We start from the raw sequence: 21,073 nt of genomic DNA on the forward strand, positions 1-21,073 counted from the left end.
CAGTATCACAAATCTGCCCTGTCACACTGCTGGGGATGTTGGGACCCTAGATGTACAGTGTCACACATCTGCTCTGTCACACTGCTGGGGATGTGGGGGCCCTAGACGTACAGTGTCACAGATCTGCCCTGTCACACTGCTGGGGATGTGGGGGCCCTAGACGTACAGTGTCACAGATCTGACCTGTCACACTGCTGGTGATGTGGGAACCCTAGACGTACAGTGTCACAGATCTGCCCTGTCACACTGCTGGGGATGTGGAGGCCCTAGACGTACAGTGTCACAGATCTGCCCTGTCACACTGCTAGGGATGTGGAGGCCCTAGACGTACAGTGTCACAGATCTGTTCTGTCACAGTGTTGGAGATATGAGGACCCTAGACGTACAGTATCACAGATCTGCCCTGTCACACTGCTGGGGATGTGGGGATCCTAGACGTACAGTGTCACAGATCTGTTCTGTCACAGTGCTGAAGATGTGGGGATCCTAGACGTACAGTATCACAGATCTGTTCCGTCTCACTGCTGGGGATGTGGGGATCCTAGACGTACAGTGTCACAGATCTGTTCTGTCACAGTGTTGGAGATATGAGGACCCTAGGCGTACAGTATCACAGATCTGTTCTGTCACACTGCTGGGGATGTGGGGATCCTAGACGTACAGTGTCACAGATCTGTTCTGTCACACTGCTGGGGATGTGGGGATCCTAGACGTACAGTATCACAGATCTGTTCTGTCACACTGCTGGGGATGTGGGGATCCTAGACGTACAGTGTCACAGATCTGTTCTGTCACAGTGTTGGAGATATGAGGACCCTAGGCGTACAGTATCACAGATCTGTTCCGTCTCACTGCTGGGGATGTGGGGATCCTAGACGTACAGTGTCACAGATCTGTTCTGTCACAGTGTTGGAGATATGAGGACCCTAGGCGTACAGTATCACAGATCTGTTCTGTCACACTGCTGGGGATGTGGGGATCCTAGACGTACAGTGTCACAGATCTGTTCTGTCACAGTGCTGGAGATGTGAGGACCCTAGACGTACACTATCACAGATCTGTTCCGTCTCACTCTGGGAATGTGGGGATCCTAGACGTACAGGGTCACTCTTTATATTCTTTTTAAATAATAATAATAATTTTATTTATATAGTGCTTTTCTCCTAAAGGACTCAAAGTGCTTTACATTTACAGTACAAAATACAAAATAAGCTTAAACAAGGGACATTAGTGAAATGCTTGGGTGAAGAGGTAAGTCTTTAGTCTATTTTTGAAGGATTCTAGAGTGGAGGCCTCTCGAACTGTGCAGGGAAGTGAGTTCCTAAAGGTTGGAGCCACAAAACTGAAAGCTCGACCCCCAGACGAATTCCGTGAGATTCTAGGTACTGTTAATAGTCCTTCGTCAACGGATCACAGTAATCGAGTGGGACAGTAAGGAATCAGAAGCTGCTTAAATGAAGCTTAGAGAGTCATACCTAGAGTTTTAAATATCCAGCTGTTTGGTTATGTTACTGTACCCATAGCATCTAATAATCACATATACAGAATGTACTCAGTCACTGTGTGTCTCCTACAGATGGAACCAGTAGCACACATATCCCAGAGAGATGTCTCCGACCAATTTATTCCCAGGATTGGTTAGAAGAGAATCACAGGATCCCACAGGAGGATCAGGTATTATAGGCTCTTCCCAAGGATTGAAATTCCAAAGTGACTTTGTATTAATTAATTAATCAGCTTCTAATTAATTGTCTTACATGCTTATATTATTCTATTATACTATTTATTCTCAAATAATGTACTCAGACAATATTAAAGTGTTTTCTTCTTTATTGCTATAGAGGGCACAGGGACAATGCTGGTATAGGGCTGTGCAATAGGACTGGGTACCAAACAGTTAATCTTCTTTGACATCAAGACCGCCCAGCCTCCTCCCCTATACCCCGCCCCCAGCTCCAGGCAGGCCAGTTCTCGTTTGGTGCCGGCAGGAGCCGGGCACACTTCTAACGGTGCTGCTGATGGAGCCTCAGTCTTTATTTTATTTAATTCTAATTGAGTGAGCATCGCTATAGGACGCTTAACGCTGCCTCTACACCAACCCCTAGCGTCGGTGGCCGTGGCGCTGGCGACTGGGTAAGTGACCTTGGCCATGTCCTCCACAAGCACAGAGGACCGCAGCCGTTGCCACGGGGATCAGGTAAGGCAGCTTCCTGCTTGCAGGTAGCCACATTGGTGTAGCTTCACCCACCGATGCTGGAGGCCTCCGGCGGGTCTCTGACAAGCTGTTCAGACCCCCGCTGGACCACCAGGGCACATAGATAAATGGGGCTCTGTACTAGCAGCAGCCATTTTCCCTTGGAGCTCCATGTTAGAAGGTGGAGATGGGCTTTCTATGTTAGCTCCTCCCCCATCCACTGGTGCATTCCCTCACAGGCTTTCCAGCAAGAGGGTTTCTCCTGCTCTCCCTCCCACAGAGACGCTCAGTGGCCATTTTCAGTGCAACAGCCGGCTGCAGACAGACTCAGGACAGCTGGGCTCCTGTCTCCCTGTATACCTCCCTCTCAGTTCAGGTTATGCAGTTAAGCTCCTTCCAGCTGACTGAGGCTTGGACTGTTTAGCACTTACTGCCCATTATATCTATTTTGCATTGAATGTACTGTGTGCTTGTTCTTATAGAAAGGTTTTTTTTTTTCCTTCTGCCTGTCAGTTTTTCTGTCCTGTTTAACTTCATACAGTCTATCTGTGTACTTGGCAGTTAATACTTTTGCTAACAGGGTGAGGAGTTCACTGTGCCCCCCTTTTATTACACCCCACTTGTTACTTTGTGCGGCTTTACATTCAGTGCACCGACCCCTTATTGCACACATCTGTTGCTGCAGCTTCATGTGTGGGGATTGCCTTGAATTCTACCATGTTTTCCAGAGGCAAAGTGTCACGACCGAGCACTGAAACTACCTCTGATGAGGTTAAGAACCGGGGGAGGGTTTAGGATAGCTGTAGGGAAATGACGAGAGTGACAGACTAAGGCCCTGATTCAGAGCCGGACGCTCTGACCAGAGCGCTCGCTCTGAATCAGGGCCCACCTCCATAATTATGGAGCGTCCTCCTGGACGCTCGTATAGCTGTGGGTCACCACCCACAGCCTATACGAGCGTGCAGGTTGATGGTCGCGATGGTCTTGACCATCGCGACCATCGCCTCTGCGAGCCGGAGCCTGCGGTTGAGTTTCTCAACCGCAAGGCCCGGAGTGATTTTGGCTCTATCAGAGCCAAAATCACTCCCACTGACATCACTAGTGATGTCAGTGGGCCGGCTTCTGACGGTAGGCGTTGCCTTGGGAACGCCCCCGTCTGGGAGGCACGCCCCCGACACGCCCACCAAAGGGGGCGTGCTGTCAATCAACATCGACAGCACGCCCCCTTTGATCAGACACAACGAGCGAAGGAAAGTCCTTCGCTCGCCGCGTCACGCGCATGCGCACGAAGGAGCTCCCTCTGTCGTGCGCATGCGCAGTGCACACCATCGACCCACTTGCGAGCTGACAGCCGCTCGCGAGTGGGTCTGAATCAGGCCCCAAGTCTCCTAATTGCGGCCAAACCCAGGTTTGGCTAGACCTACCCAGAGGCGCGGAATCTAACCCACTTGGTGGTTTTCTCCAGTGACTCCTCCAATTGGGACTTGGTTTTCGTCGCACCAAGTGAGCAGGTCGCGGCCCTCTGGACAGGTACCTGGGAGTGACTGAAGACTAGAGTAATATACCGAACACAACTAACACAGGGAACACTGAAAATAACACGGAGGAATGGCTTGTACTGAGATGCAGGGACTTAATACACTGGTATGCTCCGGAAAGGTACTGGATGTGAACAGAGGCCCTGATTCAGAGCTGGACGCTCTCACAGAGCACTCGCTCTGAATCAGAGCCGGGCTATTTTTTTTTGAACGGCCTCCTAGCCGCTCGCATAGCTGTGGGTGACCACCCACAGCTATAGCGAGCGGCCAGGAAGATGGTCGCGATGGTCAAGACCATCGCGACCATCGGGCTTGCGACGAGACCCTTGTGGTAGGGTCTCGTTGCCGCAAGCCCCAGAGAGATTTAGGCTCTAACAGAGCCGAAATCTCTCCCACTGACATCAGTCGTGATGTCAGTGGGGCCGCCCCCAAACGGAGGCGTTCACATGGGAACGCCTCCGTTTGGGCAGCCACTCCCCCGGCCCGCCCACCAAAGGGGGCGAGCTGTCACTCAACATCAACAGCTCGCCCCCTTTGTTGCGAGACCCGGAGCGACGGAGTGCCCGTCGCTATCCGGGTCTCACGCATGCGCACTGGCCCACCATCGACCCGGTTGCATGCGCACAGTGCTCGCAACCGGGTCTGAATCAGGTCCAGAGTACACGAAGATTCCACTTGGGACGCTCTGGAGATGTAAACTGAACTTGTACTGAAGCAGAGGGATAAAGTACACAATGGTGTGTACTTTGTACACGATGGTGTGTATTTTGTACACAAAGGTGCGACTCTGGACGCACCAGCAGATGACCTTGAAATAGTACACAAAGATGTGTATTTTGTACACAGCTGTGACTCCGGATGCACCGGCAGAGGACTTGAAAGGATGCACAGTGGTGTGTACCTGTATACACAGGAAGAACTTGTACTGAACAGGGGTACTTGAATACACGGAGGTGCGACTTGAGACACACAGGATGAATTGTATTGAACACAGGGACTGGATACACGGAGGTGCGACTTGAGACACACAGAATGAATTTGTACTGAACACGGTGGAGTGGATACACGGAGGTCACAGAGAAAACACAAGAAGCCAGGAACACAGAGGAAAGTAATACGACCTCTGGAACATGAGACGGTTGTCACAGGGAATGACTACGTGCAGTCATACAGCGATGTTGATCAGCAACTTCCTGTTGCAGGAGTCAGACCTAAATACCCTTAGGCAGCTGGTCATTGGATCATGAGATCAGCTGGGAGACCGCAGGGCTGCCATTGGAGGAGACTGATCAGGTGAATGAACCAACATGGCTGCACCAATGCCCGCTAACACGGAAGTCAGGACACACGCATGGAAGTCCTAGCGGACCCCGGGGAGAATCCTCAGCCCTAACCCATCACTACAACTGGCTTCTGAACGCCTCGGAGCCTAAAGACACCAGTTCAGTGGTGAGTAAGGCCGATCCCAGGCCGCATCCTGACACAAAGCACCTAAGGAGGTGGGAGCTTCTGTGTTGCGTACATGTAGATCTTGTTATGTTGGTCTCTCCCCGTAGGATAAAGTCCAGGACGGCGTCTGTATCCGGTGCTGCACAGATGTGCAGCAAGAGGTCCCATCCACAGGTAATGTCACAGCTAGTTGACTGTTTGCCAAACCTCCCTTCGATGGGTGCTGCAGTCTAATCTGCAGCCACCAGCTTTGGAACCACCATGGACAAGTTAATTCAGGGTTTGATGCAGGTATCTGCCTCCTTCCAGCAGGTGCTGGATAAGGACATGCTTCTAAACACGGACCATCTAGGCGGAAAGGTACTACCACTCAGTCTGCTTATGCTTCGGGCTCTGAGGTTTTCTTAGACCTTGAGGAGCTCGGGTCCATTGCTTCAGTTGTGGAAACCTCCTCTGTCCAGGAGGAATCCTCGTCTCAGGTAGATGTAGCGACCTTGATTAAATCGAGGACGAGGAACCGGTCCCTAGATCCAAGGTTCTGGTTTTGAAGTGGCAAAAGCGTATTTCTGTTGAGTTCCCTAAGTCAGAACAGCTGGAGGATCTCTTAGCGAAGGCTTAGACCATTCCTAATAGACACTTTCAGGTCTCCAAGCGCATTGCAACCTTTTATTTGCTCCCTGCCGAACAGCATCACAAATGGGTCTCTCCTCGATTGATACGCATATTGCTCGCCTAGTTAAGAACTCTAACTTTACTATCCCTAATATGGCTTCCCTTAAGGACCCGATAAATAGGAAGTTGGAAATCTTCCTTAAGGTTTTTTCCCATGCAGGTGCTATCGCGCGCCTGGCTATAGCTTCCGCTTGGGTGGCTAAGGCCATCGGCAGTTGGATGGATGCCCTAGAAGACGACCTCTCTTCTGGTACTCCCAGGAACCAGTTATTGTCCCTAGTGGCACATATTAAGGAGGCCCTTGACACTAGTATCCTAACCTCCAAAGTGTCAGCTTATCCCGATGGCACTAGGAGAGCCCTCTGGCTTCGTTCCTGGCATGCAGGCTCAGATTCTAAGAAGGCCCTGGTGGCTCCAACTTTATTCTGAGGACATTATTGTTGCCACAGTGGCGGCAACCTAGACAGCGTTTCTATCATCTGCAGCGGCTCATAGATCACAAGCATCTAATTTTCGCTCCTTTCGTCCCCAGGGAAAGGCTAGGGGCCAGTCTTCCTCCATGTCCCAGGGTTCTTCCTCCAAGGGTTCCAAGCCCTAAAGCAAACAACCCTGGGCTGCCAGATGTCCAACCACCAAGCTCGTGTCTTCATTAAAATCATGGCAGCTTTTTTATCGCACAGATATGTCAGGATTTTTCCTTACCTGGACGATCTTCTTATCCTGGCCCAGTTTCCGGATGTCCACAGGGCACATCGTCATCTGGCGATAGATCTTCTGCAATCTCACGGGTTATTATCAGTTGAAGAAAGTCTTCTTTAACTCTGCATCAGCATTCACTACTGCATGCGGATCCTGGGCTCACTTGTCTCCACCTTCGACATGGTGGAATACACCCAGATTCACTCCCGGCTGCTTCAGAGGGAAGTTCTGACCCAATGGAAGGATATTATCTCCAGATCAAGACGCAGACATTCATCCTCTCTTGGGAGGTCCGGCTCTCCCTCTGGTGGTGAGTCCAGGTGTCCCACATGGACAAGGACCACCCTTTTTAGATTCAGAATTGGGTTCTGTTCACCACCAACGCCAGTCTGCTCAGGTGGGGGGCAGTAACCTGCTAGCAGTCCTTTCATGGTAGGTGAACGTTTCAGGAGAGCCGCCTTCTGATCAACATTCTAGAGCTCTGGGCGGTGTTGCCGTCTCTGTGTCTAGTGCAACCGATCCTCCAGCATCGTCTAGTCCAGGTTCAGCCTGTTATGATACCTGATGATCTCCTGCGCTGTCAAAACTTAAACAAAGTACCCTTCGCCAATGACAACCCTCTTTTCTGGAACACACACTTGTTCCTAGGTACGTGACAGTGCAGAAGCCCAGGCATCAAAATATACACATAGAATGTGACACTCTAAGAACTCATATAAGGATCTACACCTAGATTCTCAGGAGGTCTCCCATCCTTACTGCTTAGCTTCCCAAACTAGACAGAAGAAGTCTGTCTAAAGCTAATTGATGTAGTAATACAAATAACATTCCTAGTAAGTGATTACCAGCATACTCTCTTGCAGTTAATGTCACTGCAAGTTAGTAACTAACAAGGTTTCAAGTTAGCTACGTAAAATAAAGCAGCTAACAAAATTGCATGCAGTTATATCTTCACTAAATTGATACTATATATAATCTTAAGCAATAGTAACAGTTCCAGAATGAGAATTCAATAAACATGAGAGAAATTGCAAAATTCAGTAATTTCTTTAGATAGACAGCAAACTGCAGGACAAGAACTTTCAGAACACATGGACTGTCTAGAGTAGTATATAATCCAGGTGTACATCTGCTAGCGATAATATTTAATAGAATGTATCCAGGATACTTAGCAGATGAAGAAACCAGCAATCCTTTCAAGGCATCTTGCAAACAGCTAGAACCAGGGATCAGGCAAGACATGGAATCCTGTGGGAGACTCAGCCAGAACAGAACAACCCACACAGGCCCAATTGACCAGGCCAACGCCCAGGCTGACATCATCATAACAGGTGAACAAGTCAGCAACCCTTCTAATGATTCAGTCTAGATTCGACCAGCCGGGAACAGATATAACACAGCCATCAGGGAGGCATTCGCAGTTGCGATGCCATGAAGGAGATGAGTCGCATTCTCAGCTGGGAAGAGCTTCATCTTCCAGCTCTGTCGGCGGTCTTCATTCCAGGGGTCCAGGATTGGGAAGAAGACTTCTGTCAGGTTTCGGCCTAGGATCGGCCGTTACTCACCACGGTGCCTACTTCCCCTGACTTCTCAAGCGGTCAGACGTCAGGTGCAGCGGCGAGTGACGCGCTGAGGATTATGCCTTAGGTGCACTTGGACATCCATGTGCTGCTCCGTGATTTGGTTACCGAGGTTGCGCAGCCATGACAGTCTTCACCTGACTAACCCTTCGTCAAATGGTAGCATGGTCCAATGGTCTGCTACCATAGGGTTTGTTACTGGGCTCTGGACAAAAGGAAGTTGCCTATACAATGTCGTTACTACTAGTGTTTGTTTGCCGTCCCTTCGTTCCAGGTTACCTTGCTTTTCTGCTCTCGAGTCATTTTTAGTCACTCACCTGTGCCAGCGGTGCATCCGATACCTTGCCCACGTACTCAGTGCAACATCCGAGTACAACTATTGTGTCACTCTCCTGTGCCAGTGGTGCGTCTGATACCTTGCCCGCGTACTCAGTATAACATCTGAGTACAACTACAGTGCCACTCTCCTGTATCAGCGGTGCATCTGGATACCTTGCCCGCATACTCTGTACAACATCTGAGTACAACTACAGTGTCACTCTCCTGTGTCAGCAGTGCGCCTGATACCTTGTCCGCCTACTCAGTACAACATCCAAGTACAGAATCATCGCTAGTGCTTCTTTCAGAAGTACACTCTCCTGGACCTCATCAGTGTTATCTCCCTCCATTTCCCACCTGTATCGGAAACCTGACCAAAGGGCCGCAACCTGCTTGCTGGGTGCAGCTTAAATTCATATCCCGCTTGGAGGGGTCACTGGTGAACACCTCCCAGCAGGTTAGATTCCGCGCCTTTTAGTCAGGTCTCGTCAACATCCGATACTTGTGGATGAGGAGGACATACATCCAGGTCCCTCGTCTCCAATTCCTTCCATAACCCAGGACCTCAGCTTTCAGCTCCTCAGTAGGAGATCCTCCTGAGCCAGTCGTGACAACTTCATAAACTTTCACTCGAATCGGGTTGTTTTTCAGACACAGGCTACCTTCTGAAGTTAGTTTCTCGGTTCCACATCCACTAGGAGATTGTGGATTCAGCTTTTCAGTCTCCTGATTCTTCGCTGAAGGAGTCCTCTTTGGATGTAGTGAGGGCCCCCCAGATCTATGTAGACGCACTAGGAATATCCGCAAGTCCGGTTCCCTCTTTGTGCTCTATGGCTTTCACAAACAGGGCTGGCTGGCTATGAAGCAGACCTTGGCCTGCTGGCTTTGTTTGACTATCCACCACGTGTATGCGGCGGCAGATCTCCCAGCATCGGCCGTGGTGACATCAAATTCCTCCAGGTTGATAGGTACTTCTTGGGCAGCTCGCCAGGGTGCAGCTTTGCAGGGTAGCTACGTGGTCTTCTGTCTACACGTTTTGCTTTTCTATTCCTTTGACACCATCGCCTCCGCAGATGTGGCATTTTGAGCTCTCAGTGCAGCTCAGGAGTGTTTCCTCCCTTAGGGGAATTACTGGATGTCCCAGCATCATCCCTGTGTCCCCTATGGCAATGAAGACGAAAAAGAGATTTATGTTCTTACCTGGTGAAATCCTTTTCTTAAAGTTCCATAGGGACCCAGGGCGCCCCTCTTATGCACCTGACTTGCGGTGGTTTGTTCTGTTTCTGGTTCCCCTGTCCATCTCTTTGGTGTGTTTGTACCTGTGTGTGTGCCAGTCTTCCTTCTCCTTCTCGCTCCTGCCTTGGGCTTGCTACCTTAACTGGCCTGCCTGGGGATGTGATTAGCGATACTGAATTTGAACCTCTATACGCTCCTACCTATACCTTCTAAAGCCTGCCAATAAACCTCTAAGATTCACGCTTATTTGCATACGCAGTCATACAGTAAATAAAGACCTTAGACCTTGAACATGTGTTTCCAAAGCACAAAGTATTATTCAAGTAAAAGTACAGTCAATTATACGCTATGATCCAAGTACAATTTAGCGCAAAGAATTATACGGACCCAGGATACAGTTATACATACGCAAGCGCTCTGGACCAGATACCGGCATCAGCAAGAAACCTCCGTCATTCAGCATTCAGCAAGAAGACTCCAGACTGGGGTCACAACACACACATTTATACCCTCACAGAAACAGACAACACAATAGAGAGGAGTATTGCTAATGCCATTGGTTCCCAATACAGGTGCATCTGTTACAGAGCATTTAACAGGTTGATTCAAATAGACACAGTCCAGCCTCCGACAACTGGTTGCCTCTGTTTTCCCGCCTCATGCAAATCCTAACAGTTGGTCATACAATGTAGATTTCGGTGCTTTAAGTCTCTGCGGTCCATAAGTTGAGAATGCATGTTGCGATCTTCACACCGATGATACCGGAATGCTGTTGAAAGAGTGCAGATCAGTATAATACCAAACATGACTTACTTATCACGTATAAAACCTTAGCTACCAAATAACCTTTATTTCACAGCAATTATAATAAATGAACAAACTTGAATCTTATACTTTAAAGCTTATGGAACCTTTTATGTGAATATGTAATGTGTAAGTATTTGGTGTTTGATATAAAGACGTTAGTTAACTTGGGGCAGATGCGTGCGCATGAAGCTAATAAACAGCGTTTTCATACAGGATCTTATGCATTCGCTAATATGCGACATGTTAACAGCGCAAGTATGCGTATTTATGTGTGTATGAGAAATGGTGAAAGATGCAATCGCATGATGCTAATAGTAACATCGCCATATGTACTTAAGTGTGAGTTTATCTAAAATGGAGCTTGGGCGGCCATTCGCAAAATGGCGTCTTGCGATCTCATTTCCAAAATGGCGTCTTGCAACCAGTCGCAAGATGGTGTCGTTACGATCTAAGTTTAAGCTGATCTTGTCTCAGCCAATTATCCAGCTTCGACAGGATATAGAAGGGAAGGAGGCTTGGCTGCTCTGAAGTCAAAGAAGATTAACTGTTTGGTTCCCAGTCCTTCTGCACAGCTCTATACCAGCGTTGTCCCTGTGTCCCCTATTGAACTCGAAAAAAAGGATTTAACCAGGTAAGAACATCAATCTCCTTATTTGATTGTTTTGTGGGTAATTTAGGATGAAGACTTGACTGATTTTAAGGTGGAATATATAAAGGTGGAAGAAGAGATGTATCTGACTAATATAAAGATGGAAGATACAGAGGGAGAAGAAGAGACGTATGTGACTGATATGAAGGCAGAAGATATAGAGGAAGAAGAGACTTATGTGACTGATATAAAGGCAGAAGATCCAGAGGGAGAAGAAGAGACGTATCTGACTGATAATAAGGCAGAAGATGTGAGGTGTGAGGAAATCCCTACAGATATCAGCACAGGTGAGTAATAAACACTTATTACAGAATAGAGTCACATATTCTCATTTTTCAGTCACTACAGCAATCTCCTATCCTACACCCTCTGTCAGTGAACAGTTTATAGATTTAAAAATCGAATATGTGATGGTTACTGAAGAATCATCCACAATTTATTTGAGACTTGGAAAGTGCATTCAGATTGATGGAATGTAGTCTAAGTCTGAGGCATGTCATGTTTTGTACTCCTACAAGACAATAGACCATTTGGTATCTGAAAGAGAGCTTTCAAATGAGTCAGAGCAAAGATACTGGATGAGGGCCAGGTCCATGCAGTGGAAGGAAGGCAGAAAGCTTATTTGCCAGAGCTTGAGGAAGATAACTCGGAGTAACTGTGTAGGGTGTAGATGTTCCTAATTTGTGTAATCAATTTTGTAATTTCTCATTCTCATGGACAATGTTTGCACATTTTTCCAGGAGCAAAGGCGGACCAGAGACTGTAATCTTAATGTGCACCAGTACTTGAGGATGACCATTCCTGTTATTATTGTTACGTTCCTCAGACATTATAAAGGTCCCAATTTTTGAGGATGATCTAGGACAGAGGTTCCCAAACGTGGTCCTCAAGGGACCCCAACAGTTCAGGTTTTAGAGATATCCATGGTTGAGCACAGGTGGTTAAACCAAATTCACTGAGGTACTAATTAAGTCACCTGTGTTCAACCATGGATATCTCTAAAGAAGGACCCAACCTCATTGTGGTATAGCTAAATCCAGTAATACCACATGATAATGAGATGTCTTTTTAATTATACCTTCACCTTCAAGCCTAGAGTTAGCTATATCTGTACCACTTCTACTTGGGGACAGACCCATTATGAAAGTGTCCAGCAAGAATTGATGTCACCTAGAACCCGCCGACATATGCCCAGTTCTCTCACCTCTAGCTTTGTGTCAGATGTTCCTTGATTGAGGCTATTGATGACGGGAGCACACATAAAAAGTTCCTCAGCCTCTTTTTATCATGTCTATACTAATTAGAGACAACTGGTCTCCCTCTCATAGACCGAGATCCTTAGTCTTAAACACAAGACTGAAGTGTTCCTGAAGATTTACATAAAATATATTTACCTGTGTTAGGTGGCCACTCTTCGGAGATGTCCAGGATGTGGATGATCCTTTGTCAGTAGACCTTGAAGACCAGCAGGAGCCCCCAATTGATAAGATGGTTCTTAGGATGAATTGGTGGCCGCAAATTCTTGTTAGAATATAAGATTGATGTATTAGCAAAATAAATGCAGATAAAGTATTAGTGATTAACGGTAACACTATTACAGCCAGGCCAGTGTAACCCAAGTGGGGTTCTGTCTACAATACCGAAATACACGTCCTTTATTCATTATAATTAATGTATGAGTCTACTACAGTCTTGCTTCTCATTGGTTGGCGTGTTGATCTTGGGATCTTCCAAACGCCTGCTGAAATGGTTATAGCAGGTCTTTGGGTGATCCGTGAGCTAGGGTGGAAGTACCCCCAGAAACCAGAGCTGCTGACACTGCGCCTGGAGGCGGGGATCTGTGTTCGGCCCTGGACTGGGAGGTGATGGAGCGTGCAAGGACCAGTTGTTCTGCCGCAGGACAGTCACTGTGGTGTTTGGAGGGGCACTTGGAGGGAAGGAGGGTGGAGGAAGCCACAGGATGAGGGATGGGGATGCTGCTGGGGGCCTGGCCTGACAAGCATATGTGGTCAGTGGTTAGAAGCAGCACACTATGGAGAGAGAGGCAGCAGATGTAGGGTACGAGGGCTGGCATTAAAGCTAGGCTGAAGTTATGTCCTCTGAGGCCCCGAGTTCTTAGCTTATTCCTTGCAAATGTCCACTCTCTCCCAAGTACACTGGATGATATGCAGGTGGATGTGGCTAACAAACTTGTTCTATTTTTATATTCACAGAGACCTGGCGGCATACCGCTGTTCCTAATTCCGCTATATGGCACATGGAACGGATGTTATTTAGATCATACAGCACCCAGGAACCAGGTAAGCTTGTAGGTGGCAGCCTCTGTATTTAAGTGAATGATATGTGGTTCTACAATGCTGCCCTTATTGAGACTTTCTCCTCCGTGGATGTAGAATATTTATTCATTAAGTGCAGGCCCTTTTATTTGCTTAAAGAAATCTTATCAGTGACAGAGGTGGCTGTTTATATACCCCACAGGCAAATGTGGGTTGTGCTTTGGACATTGTATGTAACGCCCTAGCTAAACAACCATCCACCTATGTGGAAGGAGCAGGGGACTTTCATCAAGCAACAATTGGTCCTACCAAAGTTTTGGAAGAATGCTATGGTCCCATCTCATGGAAGGAATGTCCTGGACCAGGTGTACACAAACTTTAAAATGGCCTAGGAGACTGTTGTATGTCCTAATATTGGAAACTTAGACCATTCTTCGTTGTTCGTTGCCTGGAGAGGTTATGAGGAGGTTACAGGATAGCTTAGACTTTATAAATTGAGACATGCTAATGGAGAAACCTAAGGCAGAAGGGACTATAGATGTAGATCCTCTTGTCTCTATGGCTCTAGGCCAGGCTTGTCGAACTCAAAATACCAACTGGGCCGAATTTTCAAGGTCTACGAGTGAGTGGGCCGCAACAAAAAAAAAAAAGTCTTATATGCAAATTTGAAAGGTTTATTATTAATAAAAACCAATGCAATGCTCCCTGTAGTAGTGCCCCTTATGCAATTCTACCCTATATTACTGCCCCTTTTGCAATGCCCTCTGAATTTGTGCCCCTTATGCAGTGCCCTAGTATTGCCCAGTATGTTGTGCCCTCAGTAATGTCCTTAGTAGTGCCTCTTATGCAGAGTCCCCAGTAATGCCCCTTATGTTGTTGTGCCCCCAGTAATGCCCCTTATGCAGAGCCCCCAGTAATGCCGCTTATGCAGAACCCCCAGTAATGGCCCTTATGATGTTGTGCCCCCAGTAATGCCCCTTTTGCAGAGCCCCCAGTAATGCCCCTTATGTTGTTGTGCCCCAGTAATGCCCCTTATGCAGAGCCCCCAGTAATGCCTCTTATGCAGAGCCCCCAGTAATGCCCTTAGTAGTCCCCCATTAATGCCCCTTATGCAGAGCCCCCAGTAATCCCCTTAGTAGTGTCCCCATTAATGCCCCTTATGCAATGCCACAGTAATGCCCTTTTATGCAGAGCCCCCAGTAATGCCTCTTATGCAGAGCTCCCAGTAATCCCCTTAGTAGTGCCCCCATTAATGCCCCTTATGCAAAGCCCCCAGTAATGCCCCTTTATGTAATGCCCCAGTAATGCCCTTTTATGCAGTGCCCCCAGTAATGCCTCTTATGCAGAGCCCCCAGTAATGCCCCTAGTAGTGCCCCCAGTAATACTTCTTATGCAGAGCCCCCTTTATGCCCCTTTATGCAGAGCCCCCAGTAATGCCCTTAGTAGTGCCCCCAGTAATGCCCCTTATGCAGAGCCCCCAGTAATGCCTCTTATGCAGAGCCCCCAGTAATGCCCCTAGTAGTGCCGCCAGTAATACTTCTTATGCAGAGCCCCCAGTAATGCCCCTTTATGCAGAGCCCCCAGTAATGCCCTTAGTAGTGCCCCCAGTAATGCCTCTTATGCAGAGCCCCCAGTAATGCCCCTAGTAGTGCCCCCAGTAATACTTCTTATGCAGAGCCCCCTTTATGCCCCTTTATGCAGAGCCCCCAGTAATGCCTCTTATGCAGAGCCCCTAGTAGTGCCCCCAGTAATACTTCTTATGCAGAGCCCCCTTTATGCCCATTTATGCAGAGCCCCAGTAATGCCCTTAGTAGTGCCCCCAGTAATGCCCCTTATGCAAAGCCCCCAGTAATGCCCCTTTATGCACAGCCCTAGTAATGCCCCTTTATGCACAGCCCCAGTAATGCCCCTTATTTTGTGCCTCCAGTAATGCCCCTTATGCTTTGCTCCCTCCCAGTATAGAACAGACCCCACTTACCTCTATCTTACTTACCAGTCTTCACGCTGGCCGCTGGGCACCACTCCCCCGTAGACTCCTGCCGCTCACTGGATCTAACTACATCCAGCAGGGCAGGCCGCTCACATAGCGGGTGATGTCATGACGTCACCTGCGCATCCGCGAACTGCATCTCTGGCAACGCTGGCCTCTGAAGCGATCAGAGGCTTCTCTGATCGCTTCAGAGACCAGCGTTCCAACACAAATATTATGTAGCCCAGTCGCTCCGATCACGGCAGGGGTGACTGGGCCCACATAATATATGAATTTGGGCCCACATGGTTGGGCCACATAAATAGCTTCTTTGGGCCGCATGCGGCCCACGAGTTTGACATCCCTGCTCTAGGCTATGGGGCATATTCAATTAGAAGCGAAAAGCCGGAAAGGTTTCGCCTGCCGTACTTTTCGCCGACTTCGCGTGTTTTGGAGGCAAACATTTTTCGTCCGCAGCCCCGCTTTTCGCCATATTCAATTCCAAAGGACGCGAAAACGGGAACCAGCGAAACGCAAACAGGCGAAATGTGCTGTTAGATTTGGGGAAAACAGCCTGACACCCCCCAAAAAGATGCTCTCACATTGGGGATCAATGTAGATGCCCCCGAATAGCCCTAATGAAGCTATTTGGGGTACTTAAATGCTGACAATAGCCGCTAATTAGCGTCTTTGCACAAGTGGTGAAGAATAGCATTTAGCAGTTTTTTTTTAAGAATCCCAGCAAATTTGGGGTACATGAAAATGGGTGCAAGTATGGTTAAAAAGTGCAAAAGTGATGTTTTAAAAACGCACCTTCAGCAAGCACCTGTAATAAAAAAACACCTCCCCCATACTTGCAGACCCCCCAAAAGCTTATTTCGCTAGTTTTTAAGTATGTTCCCCAACTTTGTACTTTTCACCCCCTTTTTCAAAGTCATTTTTTGGGGTGTTCTTCAAACTTTTTAGGATTTTTTTTTGACACAGTTAACCTTTGGGGGCCTGTCCCAAGGGTGCAGGGTGGTTTCCCCACCTTTGCACCCCAAAACCGCAATTCTGCACTTTTTCCCGCCTGCTTTCATAGGCGAATCTTTTTCACCTATGCCAATGCATTGACTTTCCGCGTATGCAAAAAGTCTATGGAATTGAATGCGGGGATAAGTTTTCACCTGGCGAAATGACGTCATCGGCGATACTTCTCCGCCGAAAACGACTTTTCGCGTCTAATTGAATATGCCCCTAAATCGGTTGTTGTGTAGAGCGTGTAATAGTGTTTATGGGAATTTCCTAACAACAAATCCTGGTTAAACGGGGCGGTCCATTCTCTACTTAAGGCTCGTGATAGCGCTTTTACATCTAGGGATAAAGACCGTTACGAAATCGGCAGGTCTGAATGGAGGAGAGGCATTAGGAAGGCTAAAATAGATTATTCTGTAAGGACGGAGGATACATTTAATCAGAACAAGGATCCGAGGAGCATGTGGCTGTGTACCCAAGATATTACTGATTATAAGCCTAAAAGGGCAGATAAGAGGGGTAATAGTTCCTTAGTGGAGGATTTGTTTTATTCTCGGTTTGATGATAATAAGTTGCTTGCTAAGGCCCTGAAGACTCGGCCTCAGGAATCACCTCTGGTGTTAGGGGAAACGGGAGTCCGGGAGAGTCTGCACAGACTATGTCCTAGCAAAGCTGCAAGCCCAGTAATGGGAGTCCTGGAGGGTCTGCACAGACTATGTCCTAGCAAAGCTGCAAGCCCAGTACCGGGTGTCCTGAAGGGTCTGCATAGACTATGTCCTAGCAAAGCTGCTGGCCGGATGGGACTCATGTAAAAATCTGCTGTAAGAACTTTTCCCTAATTGTTTAATTCGTTTCTCGCTCACTGTTTGAAGCCCAAAGTGCTTTAAAGTCACTTCTATTGTCCCTGTCCCAAAAAGTGCTACAACTAAATGTCTAAGTGATGACGTCCCATCGCTCTGACATCTCTGGTTATGAAATGCTTTGAGTGTCTGATGTTACGGCAGAGCAAGTCTCATTTTGCTGCTGAGTTTGATCTGCTTTTAATACCGTAATCCTGGTTTCTTTGGTATCAAAATAATTTGACCTAGGTCCAATGGGTACACATGTAATTTAGTTTTAGACTTCCTGATAGATCGACCCCAAGTGGTGAACTTGGGGAATTGACTGCAGGGGAAGTGCTGGTAAAACAGGAGCCTTGCAGTGTTGTGTTCTTAGGGCCTGATTCAGAGCCGGACGTTATTTGCGCTCGCTCGTCCAGAAAAAGGGGCTGGCTATTTAAATTAACCATTCGCTCTTTGCGGTCTGTTCACGCCTGTATGTCTGAACGAGCGAACAAAACATGCAAACGTAATTTTAAAAAAAACGCCCCCTGGCCGCTCGCATCATACGTCATGTCCGCTATTTATTAGATTAATCGAGTACATCGGATGGCGTATGAACTGCTCGCTATTCTTGTGGTTGGTTTTTCCTCCCACAATCATGCGAGCAGTTCTAACTATAAAACAACCAAGTGACGTGGTCGATGACACTGCTTTATTAATTATGCATACCCTTAAAACGCCCGTTTTGACCGTTTGGCACGCCTGCGTTCTGATCTCCACTCCCCGTTTTCAAGCACCTTCCCCTGTTAGCATCCACAAACGCCTCATTCTGTCACTCAAAATAGCAGGCATTCGCTATTTAGCGAGCACACGATTTTCGGCCGAACTGACTGGTTCGCGCATGTGTATTAAAATCCGTACGCATGCGCAGTTGTGCGAACATCGGTCGGAATGAACGAGCGGCCGCTTACGAGCAGCTCTGAATCAGGCCCTTAGTCCCCTGTTAAACTCTATTACACACTGGTATTACAGGATGTAGTTAATTTACCGCCGCACGGGATGCCGGCAGTCGAAATCCCGATGCCGGAATCCCCACCTGCAGCCAGAATAACTGCTCCGGAATCCCGACATCAGTTGAGATGCCGACGACAGAATCCCGCAGCCGGTATCCCGAACGCAAGTATCGCGGACCCGGTTAGCTTTACGCTGCGGGAGGGTTAGGGTTAGGCACCACCGGTGGGGTGAGGGTTAGGCTGCGGGGGGGTGGAGGTTAGGGTTAGGCACCACCGGTGGGGTTAGGGTTAGGCTGCGCGGGGGTGGAAGTTAGGGTTAGGCTGCGCACAGGGGGGGTTAGGTTTAGGCACAACCATGGGATTAGGGTTAGGCACTAAGGGGGAGGGTTAGGTTTAGGCACTAAGGGGACAGGGTTCGGTTTAGGCACTGACGGGAGGGTTAGATTTAGGATGTGGGGGGGGGAGAGTTAGGATACTGTCGGGATTCTGAGCATCGGGATGCCGCTGTCAGTTTTTTGACAGCCGGAATCCCGACTGCCTGTCTCCCATACCCAACCCGTTATTACATATGTCACACTGTCACACTGTACTGATCTGAGTTTTATGTCAGAAGGTATATTTGCTTTATTGTTGCTGGAGTGTGTTTACTCGATATGTCATTGCATTGTCTAGACAGTAAAGGTGTATTATAAATATTACATGATATTGCCATAGTTACTGTTCTCCTGGATATTGCGCATATCTTACCTACAAGCCTGGAGGCAGCAGTATTCTTTCCATGCATTTCAGCTTTCATTGTATGCAACACCGGTCTAATACGTTACAGCACATGTTATAGCTGTATTATCACCACACATTGCTTTCATGATACAAAGTAAATTCCAGAGCAAATTATTACAATAAAGCTGCATATCCTGCTTTATGCACAAAGAGGTGTAAAATAAGGACATTTAACAGTGTTTATTGGAAAATTAAATTTTTACGGCGTCATTCATATATTTATTTTATTCCCAGCAGATGGATGTAACAGCAGGAATATCTTGAAGGAAAATCCAGTTTTATCTCCAGATTCTGAAATAGAAGATAATGACATCAATCAAGATTCTCCGGGAGAGAGCCCAATTATACTACCAGTACCTCACAGTTCAAATGCATCACCTGATCCTGCTTCTAATGAGGAATGTTCTCCTGGTACCTCTATTGCAGCTCTTAGAGTAGATAAAATATCTCCCTATTCTATATATGGCAAATGTCTTACACAAAAGAAAAAGTCTAATACCCATCAGCCAGCTAAGGCAGATGAGAAACAATTTCCATGCTCTGAGTGTGGGCAATGTTTTACAGGGAAATCACAGCTTGTTATACATCAGAGAAGTCACACAAGTGAGAAACAATTTCTATGCTCCGAGTGTGGGAAATGTTTTACACAGAAATCACAGCTTGTTACACATCTGAGAAGTCACACAGGTGCAAGGCCATTTCCATGTTCTGTGTGTGGGAGATGCTTTACACGTAGAATAACGCTTGTTATACATCAGAGAAGTCACACAGGTGAGACACCATTTCTGTGTTCTGAGTGTGGGAAATGTTTTACACACAAATCACATCTTGTTACACATCAGAGATGTCACATAGTTGAGCGACCATTTCTATGTTCTGAGTGTGGGAAAAGTTTTACACACAAATCACATCTTGTTACACATCAGGGACATCATACAGACGAGAAACCATTTTCATGTTCTGAGTGTGAGAAATGTTTTACACACAAATCACATCTTGTTACACATCAGAGATGTCACACAGGTGAGAGGCCATTTCTATGTCCTGAATGTGGGAAAAGTTTTTCATCAAAATCACATCTTTTTGCACATCAGAAAAGTCACAAAAGTGAGAAACTATTTCCATGCTCTGATTGTGGGAAATGTTTTACACGGAAATCAGCTCTTGCTATACATCAGAGAAGTCACACAGGGGAGAAACCATTCCCATGCTCTGAGTGTGGGAAATGTTTTACTCAGAAATCAAATCTTGTTACACATCAAAGATGCCACACAGGGGAGCAACCATTTCCATGTCCTGAGTCTGACAAATGTTTTACACAGAAATAAGATCTTGTTACACTTTAGAGATGTCACACAGATGAGAAACCATTTCCATGTCCTGAGTCTAACAAATGTTTTACACAAAAATTAGTTGTTTTACATAAATTACTAAACACAAATTAGCTATTCTCATGTTCTGATTGTCAGAAATGACAGAAATCAGATCTCGTTAAACCATCCTTTATTTACACAAAAAAACTTGGCATGTTAACAAGTGAAAATGTATTAAAAAAATCTCATTACGCATAGTATTTATCCTGGCCTGAGTACTTCTATGACGTTTCCTGTTTTGTGATCCAGAAGATTGACTGGTCATAGCTTGCATTACAGACCTTATTGTATTATTGTGTTATTTTTTTGCTTTTATCTATTTTGTATGGAAAGTTACTCTTTTTTTGTGTGTATATAATTTTTTGTAATTGGATCACCCGGATGGTATAAAAGCATTGTAGGAAGACATGAGGAACAGTGGTCATTTTGGTAATGAAGTGCTATCATCGAATAATAGACCATAAGGTCTTAGTCCTGACAGCCACAAGTTTATCTCAAACACCCGTCATAAGTGCTTGTCTGATTGAGCACTGATGGTTTGCCATCCTCTCTCGGAAGACACGAGTTGTCCGTCTAACATAAGCCAGTCCACAAGGGCGGGTAAGTAGGTAAATTACATGGTCTATCAGACCGTGTTGTTTATGTTCAATCTTCATAGGATTTTCACTCTGAGCTTTTTGGGACG

General features: G+C 47.0%; 1 protein-coding gene across 1 annotated transcript in view; it reads left to right on the forward strand.

Annotated features, from left to right (window-relative positions):
• LOC148500756 (uncharacterized) overlaps positions 1-20,426 on the forward strand; it is a 36,976-nt gene extending 16,550 nt beyond the window's left edge. The window contains exons 3-6 of the mRNA XM_088451387.1: positions 1,577-1,674; positions 11,171-11,429; positions 13,356-13,442; positions 19,250-20,426. Coding sequence (XP_088307513.1) covers positions 1,577-1,674; positions 11,171-11,429; positions 13,356-13,442; positions 19,250-20,343 — 1,538 coding nt within the window. The 3' untranslated portion in view covers positions 20,344-20,426. The remainder of the gene's footprint in view (positions 1-1,576; positions 1,675-11,170; positions 11,430-13,355; positions 13,443-19,249) is intronic.
• The last annotated feature ends 647 nt before the right edge of the window (positions 20,427-21,073 follow it).

This window comes from Taudactylus pleione, unplaced genomic scaffold (genome assembly GCF_031769625.1).
Source record: "Taudactylus pleione unplaced genomic scaffold, aTauple2 ptg000547l, whole genome shotgun sequence".
NCBI classification, from domain to species: Eukaryota; Metazoa; Chordata; class Amphibia; order Anura; family Myobatrachidae; genus Taudactylus; species Taudactylus pleione.